At 42.4% G+C, this 25,778-nt stretch overlaps 1 protein-coding gene across 4 annotated transcripts in view; it reads left to right on the top strand.

Annotated features, from left to right (window-relative positions):
* The window catches only part of PLCB1 (phospholipase C beta 1), a 396,670-nt gene extending 378,153 nt beyond the window's left edge, over positions 1–18,517 (top strand). The window contains exon 32 of one of the 4 annotated variants that reach the window (XM_054820497.1): positions 15,176–18,517. In XM_054820497.1, the coding sequence (XP_054676472.1) occupies positions 15,176–15,406 (231 nt within the window). In that variant the 3' untranslated portion in view covers positions 15,407–18,517. The remainder of the gene's footprint in view (positions 1–15,175) is intronic. The other 3 variants (XM_054820498.1, XM_054820500.1, XM_054820501.1) reach the window with 3 other exon arrangements.
* The last annotated feature ends 7,261 nt before the right edge of the window (positions 18,518–25,778 follow it).

The following is a 25,778-nucleotide window of genomic DNA, read 5'->3' as shown; positions in this document are numbered from 1 at the left end:
TCACCAAAGACCCTTTTTGTACCTGTCCTCCCTGAACAAACTACATCTTTTGTCTGAATATTTCAGTAACGTGAATTTTTATACAATATCTGCCTTCATGTCAGTGAAGTCATTATTTTGATTAACTTAAAAATAATCAGATGCCTTCTCTTTTTCCCCTGTTGTGTGAGTATATGAATCCACAAGCACACAGGCATGTCATAAGAGCATTGACTCAGTGTTCACCCTTGTTTCCCTCCTATAATAATTTATGAATATTAGCAAGAGCACTTTTTTAATAAATATGCATATAATAGAGAACATTGTTAGTGTCTTTTAAGAGAGTCGCATATTGAGTGCAGGATACTGACACTAGGAACTCTCACAGTGGCTAGGCTGAACGTTAAAAGGGAATAGCTTTTATTTGTGCATAGAAGTGTAAACCATGATTGAGGATAAAAAGAGCTGTATTACACACAGAAAGTTGACTGCCCAGTGCTCTGCCTTTTCTCATTTAAATGTACAATTAAGTGTAGGATACAGGGGACAGTAAGGTGGAACAGCTCTGTAACTGCTGGTGTAGCATGCAGAGAAGACTGACAGACAGCGAGCTGCTGCAGTTCGTCTGACTTGAAAGAAGCATCACTCTCAGGTATGATTACCTTCATCAGGCGTGCTTTTCAACAGAATATTTCAGCTGCTTTGTTTCTAATTTCTAAGGCAGGAAGACACCATTCCCGAGATCTGTTTGAATCCGCTGAATGTTATCTTTGACTCCTCATTTGTGCTGCACGCATAGAGGATTTGGGAAAAAACACCTCTCAATTAATGGCTGCACTTTTTAAAATAATCCTGCTTCCCATCATCGCTGCTGCTGAGGACAGCAGCTGCACACAGCAGCTGTGACTGATGTGGCAGTCCATGCTGTGTGCCTCTGACAGATGCCAGCATGAACCAGCTATAATGGTACAAATGCCAAATTGTAGTTTCAGTGTATCAGTGAAGCAAAATAAGACCAGACAAGAGAAACTGAGTTGTCCTAAGACCTGTTCTGCAAAGCCAGCAAGACTTGAAAGAACACGTTGAAGCCTTCTTTGAGAGCCTAGAGCCTTAAAAGCAGGAGAGAGAGGAACTAAAAATGGTGTCTTCTCCTGATGTATAGACCAGATGTCCCTCTGCACCCAGCCTCCCTCCAACTTCTTATAGAGTAACTAAACTATTTAAATTTCCCATCCACATTTACCTTGCATTTGTAAATAGTCCCACTGCAGAATCTTCTTAATCAGTTATCCTTCGAATATGTATGTTGCTGTCTTTCCTTTGCATTAATCACTGGAGTTCTTTTCTTTTTTGTCTGAAAACAGTCATACCGTGCGATCGGAAAATGAATGCAACACTGCAAATTAAACATGTGGATAACAGCTTGTGGCTTCGGTAGTCTGTGTTAACATGTGATGAGAGAGAACAGTAAACTGAGAAAGAGTTCTCCTGTGAATTCAGTGCCCCCATTATCTCTCCTTCTTTATCCGAAGGGCTGAGGAAACCTTTTTTGTTAGCCAAGACAGCTTGGTGCTTTGGCTTAATTTTCATTGCATAATTTTAAATACAGATTGTGTCTACAGTGCTGCAATTAATGGATAGCCTAAAGACTTATTATTTCAAACTAATTGATATGTAAGAAAGTTTAAATAACATAAGTGATAAGAAATTTTTAGGAATAACTTCTGTAACTAACTCAGAATAATCTTTTTACTGTTATATAGAGTAGCAGATGACTTAGTTATTCACTCACCATCACTAAATCTAATGCCTGTATGTATTTCTATAGTTCTAAATACATTTACATGAGATGGAGAAAAGGTGACATTTTATAGTCCTTGTTTTAAAAACTATTTTTGCAAGTTAATAATCTCATTCATTTCTGATACTCACCTACCATCATTTGGAATAGTCCCAAGATTCAAGATAAATTTCTGTTATCCTCAACAAAAATGTGTACCTACACATATTTTAAATAGAGCTTTAAACCAAGCAGCCAATGCTTTTAAAGTATTCTTTTGTTTCCTCAAAGAACTTGATCGCTTATGAAAGGTATTTATTTTTCTAGTGTTCATTAAACTTATCTTCAACTAAATTGTGATCAGAATTGGCATCACGGAATAGACTGTAAAGTTGTAAGACCTCTCAAGAACTTTTTAATGCTTTTGGAAGACGTCAAGTACCGAAGTAATAATAAACTACTGATAGAGCATTAAAAAGATAAGTTCTTATAATGGAAAGAGGTTTTGTTCTACTGTCAATTTTTTTTCCTTAAATAAGATTTCACATGGTACAAAACTTTTTCAAGATAGAAGCTACCAATAGTGATACAGAAGTGAAATCAGATTAAAACCAAATCGGAGCTCTAAGGAGATCATGGTATACATTTTGATGGCATGCCTCTCAGTGGAAAAAAAAGCAAAGGGCTTAGTGAAGTCCCATGAGATTCATCTCAGTTCAGGCTTGACCTTTTGGTGAACTAAACTTGGATGAACGGTATTAGCTTCAGAAGGAGAAAAGCCAAGGACCAAATCCAGCATGCACTGATGTAGATAGAAAAGCTCACCCTCCCTGTAGTAGGCTTGAGATCTGGATGAGGGCCCCAGTGCGACCTCCGCATGCTGCAGCCCATTGAGATCGGTGGGGATGGGAGGTACCAAAGGAGCTGAAGTGGTTCTAAGTTGCAGGATCTCTTATTTCCCTGTCTCGGCTGGCTTCTAGGGAATTTGCATATCCCTTTTCCTAGCAACAGGAAGGTCTGACCACAAAACCCACCTGTGCTATTGGCAATATCACAGAGAGATCTGTTCAAGAGGACTTTAAGATGTCCAACTGCATGGCAAGATGAAAAGCATACCATAGTGCAGACTAAAACATGCAAGTGCTATGAGATGCACATTTTCTATCGCCATAGCTCACTGGATGTGAATATGGCATCTGACGACCTGTGTGGGATTATTTATCTCTACCTGTCTGTTGAAGCAGGATTGGATTTTATGCAGCAACCTGGCCCTGTTTCCTAGATTCCTTCATGCTTTGCAGCTTCCTTAAATTGCTAAGGCAAGACAGTTGAAAATCCTGAACCTCTGAAACATGGCTTTTGCACTTCTCCTTTGTGAGTCACATTACCTTCAGCTCTCTGCTTGGGAAGGAGTATGCACTTCATGCCATTTTTGTGCCAGTGGTTCCTTCACTTGACCTGGTTAGTTTGTGCCTGTACTTATATGGATCCGGTACTGTAGATCCAAAATCCATTGAAGTCAATCACTGTTTTCTTGTAGACTTAAGTGAACTTGGGTATGCCCTTTAACAGCCGTGAGTTCAAGCTACTCAGCGCAGCAGTGGGACAGGCTTTGTGTTGTTTATCTAGCTTTATGAAGTTACCTTATATGACAATTTTTGCATTGCGGGATGCTTGCTGAACATCATTGAAATAAAGTTTTCTGCATGGGTCATTTTAAACTTGATGGGTAATTAGAGAAATGCCTGAATTTGCAGTAGTCAGCATTAATATGACCTTTGAAAAAAAAGTTTAAATAAAAAAACAACTGAACTGAAATATTAATCCCTTGAACTTAATCATGAGGATGGCTCCATTAACCTCCCATTGCACAGTACTACTTAACCCAGTAACAGCAGTACAGACAAGAGGAGGAGGGTTTTTTCCTTTTAAGTTCATTGTAGTATTGGGAAGTAAAAATCTTCAGGCTATTTTTAATTAGGTTGAACCTCTGGGCAGTGCTGCTCTTACATTAAGCTATAAAGTTTTCAAGAGTTGCAGTTGAAATTCCACACTAATTTTGCTTCTCAAGTAAAAAAAAAAAAAAAAAAAGTGTATTGTGTAATACAGCATGAACTAACGAGTAGTAGATATATAGATGGAATAATGGTGGAAGTAGAGAGATGTGAAGATAATAGTAATATATAAGCACAGAGCAGCCATAAACAGTATCAGACTCTGTAACCTTAGTAGCAATGATACATCTCCATTTGATGTATTATATAATGAACATATACATCAATATATAAATTTGAATCGAGTCCCAGTCCCAACTTTTTGTCATTGCTAAACTCAGCCTCAAAACTTTCCTGACACTTGGAAGTACAAAGGCCAAAATACTGAACCATCATTTCTGGAAGATGGAAAATGAGGGACAGTAGCTCTGTCTCCGCTGTTTAACTTCTGCAGGTTCCGAATAGATTTTTTGCATTAGCTTGTTATGTTGGAAAATAATGGGTCGGTCATTAAATTGGCTCATCGTTTGGGGAGAGTCAATGCACGTCTCTGCTAATAGTAAAGAGGAAGCCAGATTGAGGTTGTTAATGAGTTAGGAAATGTTTTGGAATAGCCTTTGTTGTTACAAGGGATTACAGAACTGCAACTACTTGAAAAGATTTTCAAAGAAACTTCGAAGGCTTTGATCTTTATTCAGAGAGTGCTTGCTTTCTAGTCTAAAAACATTCATTTTTAACAGGATATTAACAGAAGGACTGACTGCTCAGTAATTTTCCAAGCAGACTTTTCAGTGAGGCTCCATCCTGCAGAGGCTTTCTGATGTGAAGAGGTATAGTCAGTGCAAGGTAAACTTCAAAGTGCAGCATAAGGCTTTATCAGTGTGATTATTTTTTGGACTAATGATGGCTTACTTCTAAACCTCCATGCAGTTCCCTGACAATTACCAATGACATGGAAATTATAGTGAGCATGTACCTTAAGAAACACACCGTCTCAAGATACACAGACCTCACTGTATGTTAAGAGCTCTTGTTACTCTAAACAGGCTTGAGAGTCTGGGCTGAGTAGGAAGGGCAGAGCGGGGTATCGCAGTGAAAGGAGGTGCCAGACTTAATCATAGGGTGACTCTGTTCCTTTCCAAGAACAGTGATGCAAGTAGAGACAGACAGGGAAATAGATTATTTATTTCCTTTTCATTGTCAGATTTGAGAAGAAATCTCTCTGCTTGGAGGGAATTTTCTGCGATACTGATGGGACCTGTTAGAGATGTCCTGCCAAGAGTCAGACACAGGCGACACTATAATTATCTATTAGCAAGGTGGATGCGAGAGACTGAAAACCACTTTGTTAAACTGTATTCAGAGTTCAGTTTAGGCAAGGATCCAAAAGCTGTGGTGCAGGTTTCACCACATTTTTTTCAGATCTGTACTTCATCACCTCCTGAGCCCTCACGCAGGAGGTCTTAAGCACCTGAAGCTTTCGTTTCTTGTCTCTCTTCTCTTTCAAAAATAGCCAGAATCTCTCGCTCTGCGGGACACCACCACTTTTAGGCAAAACACATTATACATAAAGCAGCCCCACAGATTCCAGTGCCCCCTGGAGACATCCTGCTCGGCTGCCATGATGCTGCGCAGCTCTGAGAGTCCTGCGTTCTCTGGTCCACCCGGGATTTGAAATATTTCTGGAATATATTGTTGCTGTTATAACCTCAAGATGTCATTTAAAAGGAGTTTCCAAGGGACTGTTACGACCTCTTGAGCTGAGAGTTACAATACCACTACTCTTCCAAGGCCTGTGCTGTTGGACAGTCAGCTGCCTGTTTACAGCATGCCTTGGAGGCATCATGGCAGTGGAAAAAAATCACTCGTTAGAAGGTAATGGATGACTGATTTTTTTGTTGTTTGTTTTGAAGACAGTATCCAAAATATGGACAGCACTTAATAAAAGGACCAATTAAGAAGCTCTATTTGAGCTATGTCACTAGAGTTATTTACCCTGGATTCACCCCAGTAAACTAAGGGCAGTATCTGATGATAGATGAGATGTCAGTGGAGTTTCTGTAGATTTATTGCATTGAAACTGAACAGATTCTCTTTTGCTTACAGTGAAGCTAACTTACTCCAATGATAATAAAAAAGAGCAGAATCTAGCCTTAAAATGTTATACATGCTCATAGAGAGGAGATTTTTTTTTTTCCCATTCATGTTAGCTCAAATTATCCTTATTCATATGCATCATGAGATGCATAGGTCACATATTTATAGAGTCATCAAAAAACCACTTGACAGCTTAAGAAAGCATTTTATCCACAAAAGGAAACAATTACACAAAATAGTCATCAGAAAGAAGAGTAATTCCAAGTATACAGCTTACAAGGCACAGAGCAGGGCTTTGCATGAGAATAAACCGCTGTACTGATGAAGAAATAGGAAACAAAGTTATTGTGAAGAAAATTGTCCCCTTGCATTTAAAGAAAATGCAAGAGATCTGAAATTACTAATAATAATACAACTAGGAAAAGGTCACCAATTCAGGCTTTTGCTGTAAGGAGCTTCCCTAACTCAAAAGTTTTCAGCAGAGATGCAGAACAGACATATGTATATGTAATACACGTATAACCTGGGCAACACTGACGGGTATCTCATCACTCAAACGTTTATTTTTTAATTAGCTCTTGGAATGGACGTTGGTTTACCATACAGAAAGAAGATACGAGTTTCTTTATGAGAGTGTTAAAATGTAGGAGCCCAGGTCCCAGGTTTCTTCACAGCCCCATTGGTATAATTGCAGTTGCAGTTAATAAAGGTGGAGACACAGATTGATGAAGGCCCTAAGGTTACAACCTAATGCCTTGAGACAGCAGATATTAGAGGACTCATTTATATGGGGACTTGTACATTAGGGAGGCATAGCAAATCACTTTAGCTTTAACGGGAAGAGACACAAAGCTGAAACATGGAAGATAGCAGTCAGGGGAAGTTGAAGGGGGAGTATATGAATAAGGGAGGATAACTCACTATACAGTTTCTGGACTCCTTGGCTTGTGACATGCTTCAGGTGTTAGAGAGATTTTTTCAAGCCCATCTTGGGGCAATTTCTGAAGGACAGTATGCAGACCGTGCAACCTGTTGACAAAGGAAGGCAGGGGTGGCAGTAGTGGATCAGTCAAAAATAAAGCAACTCCTGAGCAAGTGCTCCTGGTCTCGGGAATAGCATGGAGACTTTGCAGGGTGGATGGAATATCAGCTTGGTGTGTTAGACCTTGTGTGAAGAGCTAGGGGAGCTTCATCTGGGAGAAAAAGAGTGCAGGGTGGGGCTGGCGGAGAGAAAGTCCTGGAGTTGGTGTCTCTCATGTTTGTCATGGTCTGCAAAATAGCCATTATTTGAAAAGGCAGTGATGGGCATGCACCAAGACCGAGATGTCCTTGTCTGAGGACAGGAACCAATAATGGGAGCTTTCCGGTCAGTGTAAAGACATTTCCCGCACTGGCTGTCATCTGTCTAGTGCAGTGCTGTTCCCTGAGTCATCTCTGATATTGAGTACCCTTAGGTTTTCTTTAACGATTACACACTCCAGCATCTTATGAGATAAAACCTCAGATACCTGAAGAGTTTCATTTATGCTTAGCTATGTTGTCTGTGAGTAGCTATGCTAAGCCCAAATGTCAATATGGTGGCATGTTCCTTTTCACACTTGTTTGCAGTCACTGGGAGAAAAAAGAAAAAGAGAGCATTTAGGTGCTCTCGGCACATGTAGAGATGTTAACTCCTTTCCCAGGCCTGGAAAAACAGCTTCCCAAGAAACTGCATTTCACAGCTGCTTTCTTGGGGCCATCCTTCCACATGGCAGAGGTGGGTATATCGCTTTTGGAAAGGTTCTGCGGAGGAGTCCTGGGTTCTCCTCAAACTCATCAACCTCACCTCAAGTCACTGTCTGTGGCAGCCCCCCGTAGCACGCTGAGTGTGCAGAGGGACTGCAGCCATGAGGCGTGAGGACAGCTAAGTAGTGGTTACTCCTTTGCCTTCCCAGCAGAAATCTGCTCCTTAGTGGAGGGAATAACATGGTCCTTAATAAGAAACTCCTTCTGTTTCCAATTAAACAAAAATTGCTGCCCATAAATCACTTGATCCCTGAGCTCTGTTCCTCAATTTCTCTCTCCCTGTTATTGAGCCTCCATCTGCTTTTAACAATTCTTGCTACTCATATGTCTTTTAATGCTGTATCCCTCCAGAATGGCTTTCTAATTAAGTAAGCTCTGAAAATGAAAAGCAGCAGAACAGCAGCTTGCTTGCTCTCCGTACCCTTAATCTGGGAGTCCTCTATGTGCTATTTTGGAAGCTAAATTGAGGTCGCTGACACTATGCATATTTGTTGTCTGATGCAGTCTTAAAAGCCCCAAATCCTCTATTCAAAATTATCCTTAGGCACACGGGTCAAACATTTGCAGGAAGAAAAAGCAGGATTTGGAGCTTTAGCAGATTTAGAGAAACAGAGGAGTGAGCAAGGGGCCACAATCTCAGATGACTTTTTCTGACCAGTGAAAAGATCAGTGTCGCTGGTGTTAAGAAAATAAACACTTCCAGTGGCATGTGAAAAGGAAAAGGGGAGCTTTGCTAAACAGAAATATCCTGTAGAGGTTGCGGTCTCCCTTTTGTTACAAATTGTGTAGTAACCAGTTACTGGCTCTTGTCAAAACGCATTCTGCTGAAATTGCACAGAAGAAGTGAGGTTCTCATCGGGAAAACAAAAAGAGCAGGTACTGTTTATGTAGAATTAAATATTATACAGCATGTGGGTAGTGCCATGGTAATTATGGATACAAATTAGTATCATGCTTCAACTGGTGAATAAATACATTAACCAAAACCAGTCATTATTTTGATATTTTGCTGCCGTCTGCCTCAAGGAGAAATAATGCAACTTACAGATTTTTCACATTTGGATTCAGAACTCAAAAATTGTTAAAATCTTTTTTAAAACTTAATAATAGAGAGTTTGCTGTTGGAAATGTCAGATGTTGGAGATACCAAACTGCTTAGTCCTTAGAGTGCATTTTTACCTGGATTTTTGAGCCAGGATATTTTAAGTATTTTTCATTCATAATTCACTGTATTATTCAGAGCAAAAATGATTGTGATCAGGAAAACAAAGTATTTATGAATAATGCAAAATCAGATAGATTTAAAAGGAGGGATAAAAGAAACAGAAAACTAAAAAAAATGGCCTTACAGAAAAATTGAAAGTGGAATGGAAAATCTGACACTTAAAAAAGTTTATTTTGAGCCATATCAAATTTTTTTGCAGTGGAATAACTTAGTCAAAACAAATATGGCCATAATGAATGTTTTTGATTCAACAAAATTGCATTTTGGTAGGGCTTTTTTCACCAAAATGTGTAACCAGTTGTATTTCATACATAACTTTATCAAAACATTTTTGTTTTAAGATTAATTCTTTAGATGCTTTTTAAGAGGTGACCCTTCTGCTATTTTTTAGTTCAAAATATATTTTTAAAAAACATGTGAGCTGGAATGAATCCCAGTCTGTGTGGAAGTGGGTTGGTTTTGCATCAGATAACTAACTGCATCTGGCATGAGATCTTACATCAAGAGAATGATGCTACGAGGTCACACCGCTGTGCAGACCAAGCATGAGGTATCTCAAGCTGTATGGGGAAGGAAGAGAAGGGAAAATTATTTGGGAAACACTTTCATTACTGACTTCCGAAACGCTCCTTTTGTGCTAGAACGGGAAGGAGCAGCAGTGTTCGCATTAACAGCTTCAAAGGTGTTGCTGTGGCAGGAAGGGAGATGGGTTGGACGTGTTTTCCCCCACAATTTCCCTTTCCCTTGGGCTGCCAAAGCGAGGGGGAGGAGGTCAGATGGAAGCGGTACCACGTATCGGCCAGCTGCGGATCCGCCTCTTGTCTTCAAGCCATGGAGGCCAGCTGGGGGCGGGGGGTAGATGCAGTAGACTTTCACAAGACGCTGGCAACAGCACCAGCCCACAGAGGCATTCCCAAATTTCCTACGTGTGTGATGTTAGCCCACTGGTTGTTTTTAACGCACACAGTAAGGTGTTTGCTCCTGACACCTGAGGTTCTAGCTGCGGTTGCCATTTATGTTTTTGCAGATACCTATTTCCCATGGCTTGAGCTACTGCAAACCTTTTCTTAACTTTGCTCTGCATCTGAAACTGCTGGGACCTGATTATTACATTCTTATACCTCATTAGCCCAGCTTGTTTGCTTCCACAGTTATCTTAAAACTATCCTGAAAGGGGGGGGGGGAAAAAAAAATATTCTGATGCAGGAAAGAGGGATGAGATGTATGTCAGGTAGTGAGACGGGAGAGGAGTTCAGCATTCAAAGCCTAAACTCAGAAGATATTACGGAAACACTGCAAATGTGGAATAATTAAGTATTAAGGGGTTTAACACTTTTTTTTTTTTTAACCTAAACACTCTATGTGAACTTCAGCTCTCCTGGTAACTTGTGTTGGCAGCAAGTTGCGTTTTTCATGTGATCGTTTTATTTTTGTTCTTGGTAGAAACAGAAGTTCATTAGATCACATTGCAAGTATGCAGAAGTCTACAGGGGCTCAATCAGGATAGTCTGAAACCACAATTTCTGCTTTTGTAATTCTGTATTGATCACAGTTACTGTTTTTAATGCTATGGTCACTATTTTAACACTATGTTATGCTATGTTATTTTTGGTAGGTTTAATAACAGCTAGGTATCAATGCTATAAATAGTTTTAATAATACCATCCGTTTCCTTTCCTGAGTGCATTTTCCTTGCTTGAAGCTGAATGACCATATTCATTTTCACCTCCCACATTCCAAGGAAGGGTTGCTGAGGCCTTTCACTGACCCTTTTTGGAAAGCGGTTGTAGCCAAGGATGCCGAAGAGCCCTTTGAATTGAGAGGGAATGTGAGCTGATCAGCTGGGCAGCTGGCTGGCCTCCAGGAGTTCTGCTCAATAAGGCATGGGCTTAGTCATGTAAAGCCCTGCTTGTTTTCTGTCCCTACGGCTTGGGGCTGTGTTGGTTCTAGTCCAGGTTGAAATGATACAGTGGTGTTCGTCCGGGGCACAAGGGTGCATAAGCCCAAGCCCCTCGGTCACCCTTACTGCCTAACAGCTGGCTGAAGTCAAAGGGGACCCAGCTTCCCTGTGGAAATCCTTGTGGGGTATAGCTAACAGAGGCAGGGCAGGCACAATCAAAGCCTCACCGTATCTACTGTCATTTTGAGCAGGACAATTTGGTGGCCCAGTGGTCCACAGCCTGTTCCAGGCCTCTGCTGGTGTATTTCTAGTTTGATAAGCGATCACATAAATGGAGTGAAGAAGAGCTTTCTTTCAAATCAGAGGCAGCTGAGGATGGCACCTCCTGAGCTTTGATCCCTACCTAAGCTTAATTTCTCTCCTTCCATCTGTAATTTGGGGATAATAATACTGATACTTACCTGTTTTGTAAAGCTGATGTATCAGCTGATGTTTTTTAACTAGCACTGTTGGATAAAAATAAAGGGTGGGTAGATAAAAGCATACATACATTCAAGAGTTAGAGCTTCTGGCCACAGCCGTCAAGAGTGACTAACATGTTCATCTCATTTCCCCAAGGACCCTGCTGCAACCATATAATGATGGCTCCAAATTTTAAAGTATTAACTCATTTCCTGTAATTAAAATACATGGGAGTGTGATTTACCTGAACAAGAAATCATGTTTCGAGCCCCTTGTGGGATGGATACTAAAGCCACATGGAGGTGACATTAGTAAGTGGCTTTGGTTGGGGGTTAAAGAGAGGACAGAGGATCTGTAAAAGATAGTGAGATAACAGAAGGAAGAAGGTTGTTATGAGTTAATGGGAACAGTGGTCCAGATAATCATCTTCCCGTCTAATCATCAGTCTCATTTTCCCCTCCTTGTCTGGCTCCAAAATCCTAAAAAAAAGTACAGGTCACCTTGTTTAGTAGCTAGAGAACAGAGAAATTGGGGTAGGTGGACTTGTGATGGGAAGCAACCCAAGGGGACAGCAAACTGAACAGTAAGGCCACACTGAGCTGGAGTCGGGGGGGGTCCTGATTGCACAGAGAGGTTTTTACTCACATGCACACTGACATAGCACTTTGTTGTGCCGTCAGCAAGCCAAATAAAAGACATACATGACTACTGCCTACTAATGGGAGGGCAGCTTTCCATTAGTGAAAGAACCATAATGTCCTGTAAAACCACAGAATATGGTTGTCATTGTCTAATAGAAGGATACTGAGGCTTTTAAAAGAAAAATAGCTGGGTTTTTCGAGCCAGCTAGTTTTAAGCGGGCAACTTGTTTCTTTAACCTTGTGCCATAGCTGTTTGCCAGTGTTGTGAGACTGTTGTGGGTTTGCAAGCCCCAGACTCGCTGAGGAAGACTTCAGTAAGGGGCCAGGTCCAGCAGTGGGATGGCTGCGTTGCACCCAGGCCCACCCGTTGTGCTCTTCATTGCAGCTGCAGTCTTGTGTGATAGGTTGGGGTCAGGGAATGGGCTCCGAGGTGCTCGTCTGAAGCTGAGCAGGGGGAAGAACTGACAGTGCCTTTGAAACCAAAAAGAAAACTAATTTTTACACACTGTTGCAGTTTTAATCAACCCTCCCTGTCTACTGTCTGCTCCTTCTCAACTAACTTCAACCTTCTCATGATTAGATATCTATATAGACTGTCTCTAGAGACACTGGAGAGAGAGAGAGGTAGCTCCAGGTTCATGTCATTTCTATTAAATGCTTGACTTAGGGGGGATTATCCACTGGAGGAGCTTTAGGAGGTGAATATTAGATACAATTGCTATCTAACAACATGCTTATGGTTGCACTGGGTTCAGATAACGTTCAGTTTCTGAGGGATTTCAAGTATTTCTATGGCTCTTAAACCTAATTAAGCAAATCAAGGTTCTGAAGGAAGTTGAGAGCCAGGAGACTTCCTCTGACTTTTGATTTTACATGCCTCCTTCTGTACGTGAGGTGCTCAAAATTTATAAATTCCGTAATTCCATGTACGACAATGAGGTGGGGAAGTGCAGCAGCCAAATCTGGCTCAGACACTCCTGTACAAAGAAATTCACGCCCTTTTAAAAAGCTTTGTCTTCCGGTGCTCTGGAGCCTTTCCCACGATTCCTAGATTTATAGAAAATATTGTATGCAGAGCTCCCTTTCCCTGCAGGAACTTCAACTGGTTTTGTGGGGTGCTCAGATGCTGCTGCGGATCTGCATCGGCAGCCAGCAGCCTGGCTGCAAACACTCCTGAACAGGAAAAGACGGTGGCAGTTGCGTGGTGCAGTGTGCTCGGGGCCCACTGGCGTGCCCTGCCTCTGCCACTGCTGCTGTTTCAGATTAACCCAAGGATGTTTTGTCCCACGTTTGGCATAAATCTCCCTCTAACTGTGATGGCATCTTTGGGTGATTGTCATAAATAAACAGAAGGACTCGTCTTCCCCTCCCTCCCGCCTGTCTTTTTAAGCAGCGTGGGTATTTAGCAGTGAACTGTAACCAAAAGCATGATTGCACCATGATGGTGCTTTTGCCTAGAACATCATCTTTGGATTTGCAATATGACCTATGTGAGTGCCATGCTGCCATCACTCTGAAGCAGAGACCAGTGCAGATGTAGCCTCTCGGTGGTTGAGAAGGTCACTGGGCAGCAGGAGTGGAGTCCTGGGGCTCCAGGGCCCCAGTGGTGAGCTGGGCAGTGAGGGATGATCGGCATCATTTGTGGGTTTTTCCTGCCAGCCACGCTACAGCACTGTTCCTCTGATAACACGGGATCAGAAACACTCTTGGAAGTGTTATCAAAATGGAGACAAAAGGAGGATCCCTTCAAAAATCTTAGAGGCAGGGTGTATTTAATGGAACTGTTTGTGCCTCAGGCTCTGTGTTTGTCAGCACTGTGACACTCAGGTGGGAAACTGAGGCCAGAACAGCAGGAAAATTGCCAGAAACAACGTAGGAAAGGAGCTTTAGCAGGAGAACCAAAAGGAAAAAGCTCGATCTTAGATCTTGAGGATGAAAAACTGCAAAATTTGTCTAATTAAGGAATGTAGAACTAGACCGGGTGAGCTAAGGACGTTGATTTGCACATCAGGAGAAAGGAGAAGAGGCCTCACAAAAATAAAACCAGAGATGCAGGATGAAAACCAGGACAGAAGCATGGGGAATGGGATTGGAAAGGCTCAGAGGGAGGGGTAGTAGTAAAGTCACATGCTGTGTATAGACCAAGGATGGTAAGAGTAGTATAGGTCCTAATGTTTGGGTGAAAAATTGGATTACCTGTTGAGAGCCATTGCAATGGGGTGAAGGAGACTTGAAACTACACAGGATAGGCTCGAGCATAGAGCTGAAGGATCAGAATTGATAGGACCTTTATGCCTCCTGGAGAAACCATAGCTCAAAATACAATTGCCTAAGAAACTACTGTGAAACTGCTGCAGCTACAGTTAGCAGAACCTGACTCCCTCTTTTTAAGAAGGTGGGTGGATGGATGGATGGATGGACGGACGGATGGATGGACAGAGCGCTAGCAGGGTTTGGCTTGGAACTCATCTCCTTTGCTTCCTGCCGTGCTTACATTGGTCATGATGAAAAAATTGGCTTTGTCTTCAGTTGAAACCTTCATACACATTAATGTGTTTTAAATAATGAATTGTGCAGATCCTAATATGGGCACTAAAAACAAAGGCTATACAAATAAACACTGGGAAAGGGCCCACAGCTTCCTGAAGACTGATAGCCAGATTTCTTTCTGCATGCCTTTTGTATCCTGTTGATGATATGATACTTTTTCCCCAGTAATGTCCAAGACACATACTGCATTAATCAGATAACGTAACTTTCCATGATCTAGCCCTAAGAAATGTAATTTAACTTTTTCTCCCTCCCTCTTTGACTCCCTTTGACAACTGACTTTTTCCTAATGGTTTCTCCAACCCAAGAAATCTGGCAAAAGTTATTATATTGTTCTCAGAGCAATGTTTGTGGTGTGATTAATGTGTGATTAGCTACCTGAAGCTTAATTATGCTTTGCTCTTCCAAAGGCTTATCTGTGATCCATACTGCACTTGAATCAGGTCTTGCGAAAGCTAGCGGGAGTATGGACACCAATACAGTTAAATCTAGATATGTTTTAAGGATTTGGGTCCCCAAGGATGGTATCCAAAACCAGCCTCACGCACAAATGACCACACGCTCCTTCAGCTTTGCAATGACTGCATGGAAATCAATAGGCATATTGGATGTGTGGCACTAATATGAAAAAGAAAGGAATATATTCTTGAATCATGCAAAAAATGCATTATTAATTCCACCCCCTGCCTCGTGTGGCATGTTCCCCATGCTGTAGCATTATCATTAGATAAGACTGAAGACAGCTTGTCTCTTTTGTTGTAGTTGCAGGTGGAACTTGACCAGGAATATCAAGACAAATTCAAAAGATTGCCTTTGGAAATTCTGGAGTTCGTACAGGAAGCCATGAAAGGGAAAATCAGTGAAGATGGAGACCACAGTTCTGCCCCCTCTTCCCTGGCATCTGACAGTGGAAAATCAAATCATAAACCTCTGCAAAGTGAAGAGGAATTGGAAGAAGATAATCCAGAAAAAGTGTTTGATACTACTTTTTAACTGCCCAAGAAACAATCAGTGCGCCAGGGCGCACCACTCCCCAGCTGCCCATCTCCACTTTCCCGATGCGAGTTGCCGCTGAAGCGCTTCGGGAGGCGGGAGGAATCTGCATTCAAGTGCACATTTCCCAAAAGGAACATTTTATAAAAAGTATTGTGCAAAGGTCTCCATTCTCGTTCTTCATCTTATTATTATTCTAAAGCTTAGTGCAGTTGTAATGGGAAAATTTATATGTTAACCATCCTCTCCTTTTTTTTTTTTCTTTTTTTTTTTTTTTGGCCAGTTTACAATGGGTAATTTTCTGGCCATGTTCACTGTTTAGAATGTTTAATGAAGACCAGTGTATTGTTCAGAGACAAATGTGTGCAGATTTCCTTTTGAAGTGCCAGTGCAAAGTGCTCCAAACTAATACAGATCCTAGAGAATATTATAACAGTACTTAATCATATTTGTTTCCTTCTTTATAACTGCACCTTGACAGCTGTACCATCATTTTACATTTGCACTGAAACATTTAATCCTTTTTAGCTTTGCAAGCACCGGTGGCTTGCTGTCCTGATATTATGTTTATCACACGGAAAGAAATATATTTGCTGCTGAAAATTCTTGGAACTGTGGGGACAAGAGGAAAACAGAGAGAAGAACTCTGCCTGGAGATTGTCAGTGTCTGTGTACGTCTGTGTTTGTTACACTGTGTGAGTGCATATATGTTTGTATATATATATAGCTATATGTGCACACACATCCGTCTATATACACACACGGCATGTTTCTATTTGAAGTCGGTGTGGTCTCTTGGCCAAATGAAAAGTTTCAGGGATACGTGAATAGAGAATCTTTATGAAAGCTAACATCTGGGTTATACTGCTATAAATTAGTCATTGAATCATAAAATTCTTTTTGTGGTGTTAGTGTTGTAAATCAAAGTAGGTTTAGAATATAAATTTGATATATATTTTGCAGACTCAAAAGTATTGATTTTAAGTATCATATTTTAAGCTTACTGAATTTGATAGGATTATAAAATGTTTAGGACTGCAGTATTTGAAATTTAACAGAATCTTCCATTATTTTTAAGACTGAGGTTCAGTTTTACTAAGGTCTGAAATTTAAAAGCAAAATATAAAAACCTGATCACTGTTATTTAAAAGTGTATATTAATCCATTTAACTGACTTCTTAAAATAAGAACAATCAAAGTTAGCGTACTGTATGATATGCATGAGAGAAGTAACAGCACATTTTGAGAAGTTTATATTGGCAACAGAGAGACTTTGTGAAAGTCAGGATATTTGAAAAGGTAAAGAAATGCTGTTCTCTGGTTTCCCATACTAACAGAAATAGGAATTATGAAACATTACAGATGGAGTCTTATTTGTACCCAAGCCAGTGCATAATGCTAAAGGCCTTGCCCTCGGTCACATGGCAAAGAGGCGTCTTAGGGCAAAGGAGAGACTCACTCAAAAGACACAGATTTGCGTTGAGAGGCTCGATCCTGCAAACTCGCGTTTTCCTGCGCACCGCTGGGCTCAGTGCAGCTGTCCTGGGGAATAATGTTCACATAGGTGTTTGCAAGATCCGGGCCTTACTTTGTACTAAAAAGCAATCCGAGAAAGAAGTAGATTACATAGGGAGGCATTTTAATACATCGTAACAGTTAAGTTACTTCCATTCCCTCAGGATTTTAGTACTTTAAAGTAACTTATTTTATTTAAATTTAAGCAATAAAATACAAGTCAAGCTTAAGTTTTCAGTTAGATAATGGTGTGTGTATATATATATATAAAAGTTCAAATCTTGGAAAACAAACAGTATTTTGGTGTTTCTTTTTTAAACTTAGAGCAGAAAGAAAGAAAAATTGCACATTGTTTGGAGATCATATTTTGGATTAAACTATTCTGGTTTATGATGATGAAATTAGTGAACATGAAATTCAAAAATCTGACTTTCATCTTAATGCTAGGAAAGATGAATCCTCTGTTAATCCTTGTTTTGCACTTTGAAATCAATATTAATCACTCACTGAAACGTAGAGAGTCAAGATGTAATGCTGCATTTTATAAAGTAAAGATGACATATTGTCTAAATTATTAAAAGAATAAACTGATAGCAGTGTTCACAATAAAACTGAAGACTATTGCATTATAGAAACCATTGTACAGCCCAGGCTTTTCGGTAAAATCTTAGCTCCTTTGAATTTCAGTGCTACGTTCTCGTGGACTTCAGTGGAGCCAGGACTTCACCAGAGTCTTCAAAGAAACTTGGGCAAATACCAATTAACCTTTTATTTAAATTTCAAAACAAATAACTAACTATACCAGTTGGATTCAATATACTCTCAGCTGTAGTCATTTTACAGTACGTTTGTATTTGACCATTTCCTGTACTCGCATTTTTTTATATCTGTACAGTGCCACTTTCTGCAGGTGTAAGGTAGTGTGTAATACTGTACATCTTGCATTGTTCAACCTATTTCAGTGAAACAGATATCATTTAATATTGATATTACTTGAACTAGAGTAAGATAATGAAAAAAGGGTCTTTATGATGTGCAAGTCTTGTGCCTTTTATGTATTTGCCTTGTTCTGTGTTGAATGTGTGGAAATGCTGTATCGTGGACTTTCTGCTGTATAGAATAGAGCTGTCTATATTAAACTAGGTCGTGCACTTCAGATATCTTTACACTACTGAAAATAGCTTGGTTTTGGCAGTATAAACAGAATTTTAAAAATTCTAATGAAGGCCAGACATTTTAGATTTAACATGTTCATAATTATGTTAATTAATGCTCATGTATTAGCTAAACATTCACTGAAAGATAACTAAAGGGACATCATTGCTTGCCTTTCTTTGAAATCAGTGTTGCTCTTGTACATTGTATTAATAGTGTCTGTGATTGATTAGTCCTTGATGATTTGCTTTCAAAGTAGGATGAAATATTTCAGTTAACATGTACATATTTTTCAGTTCCTCAATCTATGATTGTTTCAGAGGCATAATTCACATTTTTGTAAAAATTCTATGCAATTTTGTGGCATGATGTTTCTTCCACTTGTAATTTTATGTGCTTACATTACAGATCCAAAGGACAAATAAAAATTTCTTAACACAAGACAGTTGTTTTCTCTGTTCATTGACTCCAGAGCCTCAGTTGACTCAGGAGACCCTCCTGACCTCAAAGACCTCACCCTGACCCCTTTGCCCCTGGGAAGGTCAGTGCCACAAGGAGTCAGGGAAGTTTCCCTGCAGGCTCTTGTGTTGTCAACAACAAGAACAAGAAATTGTATGTGCCTGGGCATCCCCCACCCCTCCCAGCAAAATGTGCATTTGCTGGTGCTCTGAAACAAGGGAAAACCAACAAAATTGTACGGCAGCCAACAAACTGGTAAGAAAATGAATTGGTGTACAGGACAGGCCTTTGTAGAACAGCAATTGCATGATTTTCAGCCATACCTGTAAACTGCTTCGACAACTTGCAGCAGCCTTACTTCTCTTCCACTGCCCGAGCTGTTTCACTAATCATCCATGCAATTATATATGCGCTGTGAAATGTACCTTTGCAGGGGCCTTCCACTGAGAGCATTGAAAAATAAATCTATTCCTTTGGCTTTTGACTTCCTTTTCCCTATTTAATTTACAATGTAAAAAATTATCTCCGGGAGAAGAGATAAGCAGGTATATTAATCCAATGTACTAAGGGATATACCTATTAAAATAAATAGTCTCCAAGGCAGCTAGAGTCAAGTTGCTCACTAGGAGAGGTGTGGTCAAATGGGGTCTGACGAGGGGGAAGGACGCAGCACGGTGTAATAGCAGGCAAGGAAGGGAGGTACGGAGGTGAAAGCCGAGCCCATGAATTTGACAAAGACTAGGACAGAAATGGAGGCTGAGGGGGAAGCAAAAGAAAAGAAAAATGGGTATGTTTCCTTCCCAAAGGAGGAGCAGTGAGGTGTGAAATCATCAAGGGTGAGGTTTGCTGAGGCCCCATTAGCAAGCTGCCCATCGTGTAGCAAAGCAGGTGAAGGAAGGCAGATGGGACCATGGGGTGGGGAGGCAGCACAGTGGTGAGAATTTCAGGAGGGCGAGGAGTGGCAGTGACAGTGAGCACAGAGGGAAAAGCCAGGAGGCCATGGGAAGGATCGGGAAACAATCCTCGGCTCCCATGGGGCACAGCGAGGCAGGATTCTCACAGCCGGCCGAGCAGATGACCTCGGCGCTTGTTGTACTTGGGCCGCAGGAGACTGACTTGGCTGCTGAGGAGAGAGGGTGACAGGCTGGGCTGTGTGGAAAAACTATTTGGAGGCTGACCAAGGTTAAAGATGGTGTTGCGGAGGCCAGGCAGCGGGGCCGGAGCTGCATGTTCTCGTGCAGCTGCAGACACTACGCGAAGCAAGCCCGTTGAGTTGCTGAAGCTTCAAGTGGATTCTGCAAATGCTCCTGGTGATGGCCAGAAGAAAACCAGTCTCACTCCAGCAACGGAAGTCTGCTACTACCAGCTGGGGAAGGTGACCAAAGGATCACAGAATCATAGAATTACAGAATGGGTTGGGTTGGAAGGAGCCTTAAAGACCATCTAGAGCCAACCCCCTGCCATAGGCAGGGACACCCTCCACTAGCCCAGGTTGCCCAAAGCCCCATCCAACCTGGCCTTGAACACTACCAGGGATGGGGCATCCACAGCTTCTCTGGGCAACCTCTTGCAGTGCCTCACCACCCTCAAGGAGCCAGGTAATTTCTGGCTATGGTAGCATTACTTAATGTGAAAACAGCTAATTCCTCTCCTGGATTTAGCCCTAATCATACACAGAAGACAGCTGAATGCCAAGTGAGGCCACTTCTGTGATGTGTCCTGCTATTTCCCACAGAGTTGAAACAGTTAATGCTAACCTCCCTTCCCAGCTCTGCCCAGGCATGGAGCTTCCCTAAATATGCACAGCAGGATTTGCTTGGTCCTCATCAGACCTAGTTCCTCCTCAGAGTCAGGGCCCTGGCCTTACTCTTCTCTTCTTTAAAAGCTCAGTAGAAGGAGGAGTCCCTGTGCAGCAAAGGAAGATCTACTTAGCAAAGAGGTCAGTGCAGGAAATTAAAGCCACATGCAAAAAGCAGGAGGTGGTGGTCACTAGTGAAGTTAAGGAAGCTGACCGCAGAAACACATTCTGGGATTAAAAAAGAGCCTCTAAAGAGAGGCTATTCTCTAGTGTGCACTGGTAGGACAGTCAGCAGGAGGAAAGGCTTGGGGCTTGTGCTGGTTTCCACAGTGTAGTTCCCTTTTACTTTTTCTAAGTGGGTGGGTTTAGAGGCTCAGTTCATAGGTTCCCTGAGATGAGTATCATGGGGGGTAGCATCACGGAAAGGAGATCTGAGGGGGAAAAAAAACCTGAAGAAATGAAAAATCCAAGTCTTCAGCTTGCAGACAGTAAGGAAGAGAATATTGGAGGTAACACATTAACTACTGTATAACTGATACAATTTTAAAGGGCTGGGATTTGTGGAATAGTGGGCTACAAAACACGGCAAAGAGACCACAGCAAGGGATGCTAATTGTTTTGGCTAGATCCCAACCAGGGCAAGGAGAAGGGCTTTAAGTAGCACTGGAGGAGCCAAGCTTTAATTAGGAACAAATTGAAGCCAACCTGATGTATGTGAAGAGAAGAAATTTAAAACCTGCTGCTTTATCAATGGTAGAAGCCTGGCTAATGAGCAGGAGAGCTTGGCAACTTCCATTGTTGAGAACTGTAATGTAATTAGTGTTACTGAGCTGTGGTGGGATAATTGGCCTGTTCAAATAAGTGATTATAGCCTGTGTAATGGGGATCAAATCATTTAAAAAGAAAAAAGGGGAGGGGGATCAAACTTTGTTCTATTCTTGGGTAAGATGAAGTTTAGTTGGTAAATGTCACTGCATTGATCTAATATACTGATGGCAGGAGCTGTGAGCAGGGCAGATGACTTGTCTTCAGCTGGAAAAGAGGTTACCAGGTGTTAAATACTCTGTCCAGGTTTTGCACTGGCATTTTCAGGAAGGTGCAGAGAAAAGCCGGCTCTGTGCCTTGCCTGGGCTATATAAATTGATAGCTGAAAGTTGGGCTGCACAGGAAAACCACTGGAGGCTGGTGCACTCTCTGGTCTCCAGGAAAGGCTTAAGACCCACTGACAAAGGAAAGTTGGAGGCAAGCGAGTTAGAGACAGAGCACAATCTTCTTTCTTTTCTTCCTTTCTGCATAAGTACACCAGAGATGATGAATTGCAAGTACCAACAGAAAAGGTTGATGATGAGCTGCAGAAGATGATGCCACATCACGTTACTAGCACTGTGCAGTCAGCGTAGATGCAACAGAGAGCAATGTGATGGAAAAGCCAGACCAGTCTCAGTGTCCCCTGGCCTTAAGGTCTGTGAATCTTATAACAATGTTCTTCTCTTGGAGGGTTTTTTCCCCCCAGGAGGGCACTTTCACATGTGATCACCCATAATGTTGTGATTCCCTTTGGACAGGCTTTGTAATGTCCTTTAATTGCCGGGGTCAGTAAAGTAGCCCTGAGAGCAATTTCCATGATTCAGCTAGACAAGATGTCTCCCAGAAAATGAGCCACCTCTCTCCAAGGGTATAAATCAGTAAAAGTGTGGCATCCTAGGAGCCCTCAGCAATAAATAAGGAAATTCAACCCAAGTGCTCTTGCAGCTTGCCACCAGCTGAGCGGAGCAGATGAACTCCCTTGCTGGAAGCTAACCCAAGCCATAAAGTCTGTGGTAAGACTCATCTCTGACTCATCGAGTGCTGCTTGTCAGCCTCAGGGAAACAGCTGGAGATGGAGCCCCAGTGAGGAGGAGGCAGCGGCCACGGCGTGCCACTGTTTCCATCCAAGGGTGCAGTGATGTCAGTGGAGAGCTCAGTTTCTCAAGCCTCCCTCTCTGTCTAGGGGGAAAGCCTCTCCTGATGAGAAGGGACTCCTAGAAGAAGGAAGCTGGCTGTATTCCCTTCAGTAAATAAATATTACACCCTGCTTTCACTTTGCTGCTGCAAAAATGCTCCTTCTGATCATTAAGCTTGAAACAGCAGCCCAGCCATCAGCAGGGCTGTTAGCTGCAGTGATTTATGGGCTGGAGGAGACCACAGAGGCCCCTTCACGCCATTTCTGTCTTCTGTGCCTTGCTTGCAAATCTGCAGGCAGCTGCCAGGCCCAGCTGGAGAGGAGGGAAGGGGAAAGGAGCTTCCCCACTCCCCAGGAAGTATTTTCCTGCACCTGCGGAAGCTCTGGGTGGGCAACAGGGCTAGTACCCTCCCCTCGGCAGGGCTGGGGATGGCACAGAGCTGGTGCAAGCAGCACGTATCCTGCATTACCTGTGTTTGCACCACACGTGGAGTGATGCTATGAAATGTTGCTGTGCTGCAGGACCCCGGCCAGCGCAGGGTCTCTGCGCTCTGCTGAAAAACCCTGCGCTGCCCCTCTTGTGCAGGACCCAATTGAGCCCAGCGCGTTGGAGCATTCACCAGTGAATGCCTCCTACATCTTGCTGCTATTAGCTCCTTTTATTATATTAGGGTCCTAGAAAAAGGAAGAAAACACCCTGGTATCGCCTTGCTCTGCTTTCCCTGAGGAAATCCAGCTTCAGGCATGCACGCTCCCTTTGTACTGCAGCTTTCCATGAAAAGCAACTATTTTCTATTGCCGTAATTTAAAACCCGTATCCGACTTTACAAACTCCCGTTCCCTCAGCCCGGTTACAGACTGGGGAGCTGTGATAACTTTCTTGTGTCAAAGTAACTAATGAGAAGGAAATTATCTGGCTCTCTATGGAAATGCTGCTGTTCTCAACTCCTTGGAGGACGCTGCAGCTCCCCGCCTGCAAACTGGTACTGCAATGTGCTGCATGATGGCTGTGGACTGGGGGTGCTGGTGGTGCCGGACAGGGGCAGGGCATGGGGACAGACATTTGCTGATGTTAGGCATAGTGGTACGAATCTTGGTTTTTAACTGAACCTGCTTCACTACGGACTAAGGTGAATTTGACACAATTATCGTATCTTGCCTCATGGAGTTAATACAGTTAAACATTTTCTTTCTGCATATTCCAATCACAAGCACTGAGATAGTTGCAGTGAAGTACTATTTGACTACATATAGTGCTATCTTAAAAAGTGTCGTATAAAAATCAGCACAGGAGTTGCATGTGAAATGGGAAGGAGCTGGTTTTTACACAAACCGATTCCTCTGGCAGGTTCCTGCCTTCCTCCCAAATTGCACTTTCATTTTCAAAACCATTCCCATCCATAGGCACTAGCTGACGCTCTGCAGCAGCGTTGGCAGAAACCTGGGCTGGAGGAGGCGAGGGGCAGCCTTGCCATCCCCAGCAGAGGACAACCTTCAGGCAGGGCCGGGCAGGCCCAGTGACCTCTGGTCCTGCCCTGCCAACAGGCAGGGAATCGCACTTGCGCTCTCTGCCCGACTCACTAGTTTGCAGCCCCAATGCTACAATGCATGAAAACTGTATGATGTTTGAGCTAATGTATTTGCAATGCTGGTGTGCAGTGCACATCCTATTTCTTCCCCGTTCACTTGGTTTCTGAGTGCTCTGGAGCATCGCCAGAAGTAAAGAACCAGCTCTACAAAAATTACACTAATAACTTTTTCTTCCAAAAGGGGATTTCTTTGATATTTCTTAAAGAAATATAGGGGACATTTCTTGAGTAGCCTGTCTAATCCAATTTAGAGATTGAGGGGGATTGAAACCAGCTCCATGTGCACAAAAAGACTACCCCTCTTCCCTCTGGGTTCTCACCACTCTGCATTGTGCATGCTGCCTCCCCTTTAGCAGGACCTTGGCCACCCACAACCACCCTTCTCACTAGGCATGGGGCCACCTGAGGCTCTGCCTTGTTTACTCTGGGTTGCGGTGAGGTGTCCATGCAGGAACACGGGGGTCTTGGCCTCTCCACCAGTGTGTGTCTGCCTGGCCATGGGTAGCAGCACTGAAGGAGCATCACTGCAGCATCACATCCACACTGTGTGCTCTCACTCCCCTTGTTAGCTCCACAGCAATTAGTGCGCAGTGTTGTGAGCTCTTTGTGCTACAAAGTTCTTTAAGTGTCAGAATTTACTAGCCAGGTATTAATATTGATTTTTAGCCTATCTGGAATATAGAGTGAAAAAATCCAATACTGGTTTTTATGAAGAGCCATTCCGTACTTTCATAATAGACAACAGAAAATTCCATCAATTTCTGGGGTCTCTTCAGGGGAACTAATTATTGTGCTATGCATACCTACTCTGAAAACTTAATAATATCTCCAGATGCCGCCAAAAGTCCTTTGGAGGTCTTACTGCCCACCAGGGAACCCTCTGCTCTGCTTTTTTCTTTTCTTTTTTTAAATGAACCATCAAATGTTCTGGGAGGGAGCCAGACTGGAAACCCTGCATTTGCATGAATTCAGAGTGGTATTGTTCCTTTTTTTGGAGGGGAAGGAGGATATTTATTTTATTTTTTAATCCCTAGATAGGTTTGCTTTAGGTCAACTGACTGTGACCGCCCATTGCCACATGCTCAGGGATCTGCAGACAGATCCCTCCATCTCCAATGGGAGTTGTCCCAGCTGCCACAATTAACAGGCAGTTTTTGGGGGGATTCTTTGGGGTTGCAGGTTGTCCTAGCATTAGGCAAAAGCCAACAGATGCAAAGCTGTCTTACTGACTCCTTGCATGAATGCAACAAGATCTGAGGATGCACGGGGTGGTTTTTTTACATTGTTTGACTGTTTGACAACTGCCCAAGAGAGTGGCGGGCTCCACCTCAGCATAAAAGCATTTTGGATGATTGTGATCATATTGAGTAAAATGTTACTGGAGTGTTTCCCCTCTTCCTGAGCTACAGGTACCAAGGGCTGTTGTAGACTATGCCAATGCATATCAGAGAAAAGCAGGAGCGGTGCAAGCTCACAGCAGAAAAGGCATCCCGTGGCCCTCTGCAAAAGCCAAGGGTGATGATATTGCCCATGAGAAGACAAAACAGAGCCATGAAACATGCTCCCGTCTTCCCCCATTTTCACAGCCAGATGGCTGTTATGAAACAAGGAGACATGAACTATGTGCCTGAGTCTGTCTCAGATGACAAAACCATGCTGGTGGATCATGTTAATCCCTTCATGTCTGTACCCCAAGTCCTCTTGGGTGCATTACTCATCACTATGGCTCTCCAAAGAACTAGATTTTTCCTTTAGATGTCTGATTTTGCTGAAAGATCTGAGAAGGGCTCAAGGGCATAAATTATTCTTTCCGTAGCCTATGATAATGTATGATCTTTAAATTGCCACCAGATCTGCCTCCTTCAGATAGTGGAATGAAAATAATATTGTGCTCGCCCCAAGCCAAGAAGAGGA

This window comes from Grus americana, chromosome 3, assembly GCF_028858705.1.
Source record: "Grus americana isolate bGruAme1 chromosome 3, bGruAme1.mat, whole genome shotgun sequence".
NCBI lineage: Eukaryota > Metazoa > Chordata > Aves > Gruiformes > Gruidae > Grus > Grus americana.
Note: the sequence above shows the minus strand (reverse complement) of the source record. Positions and strands in the feature narration are given on the sequence as shown.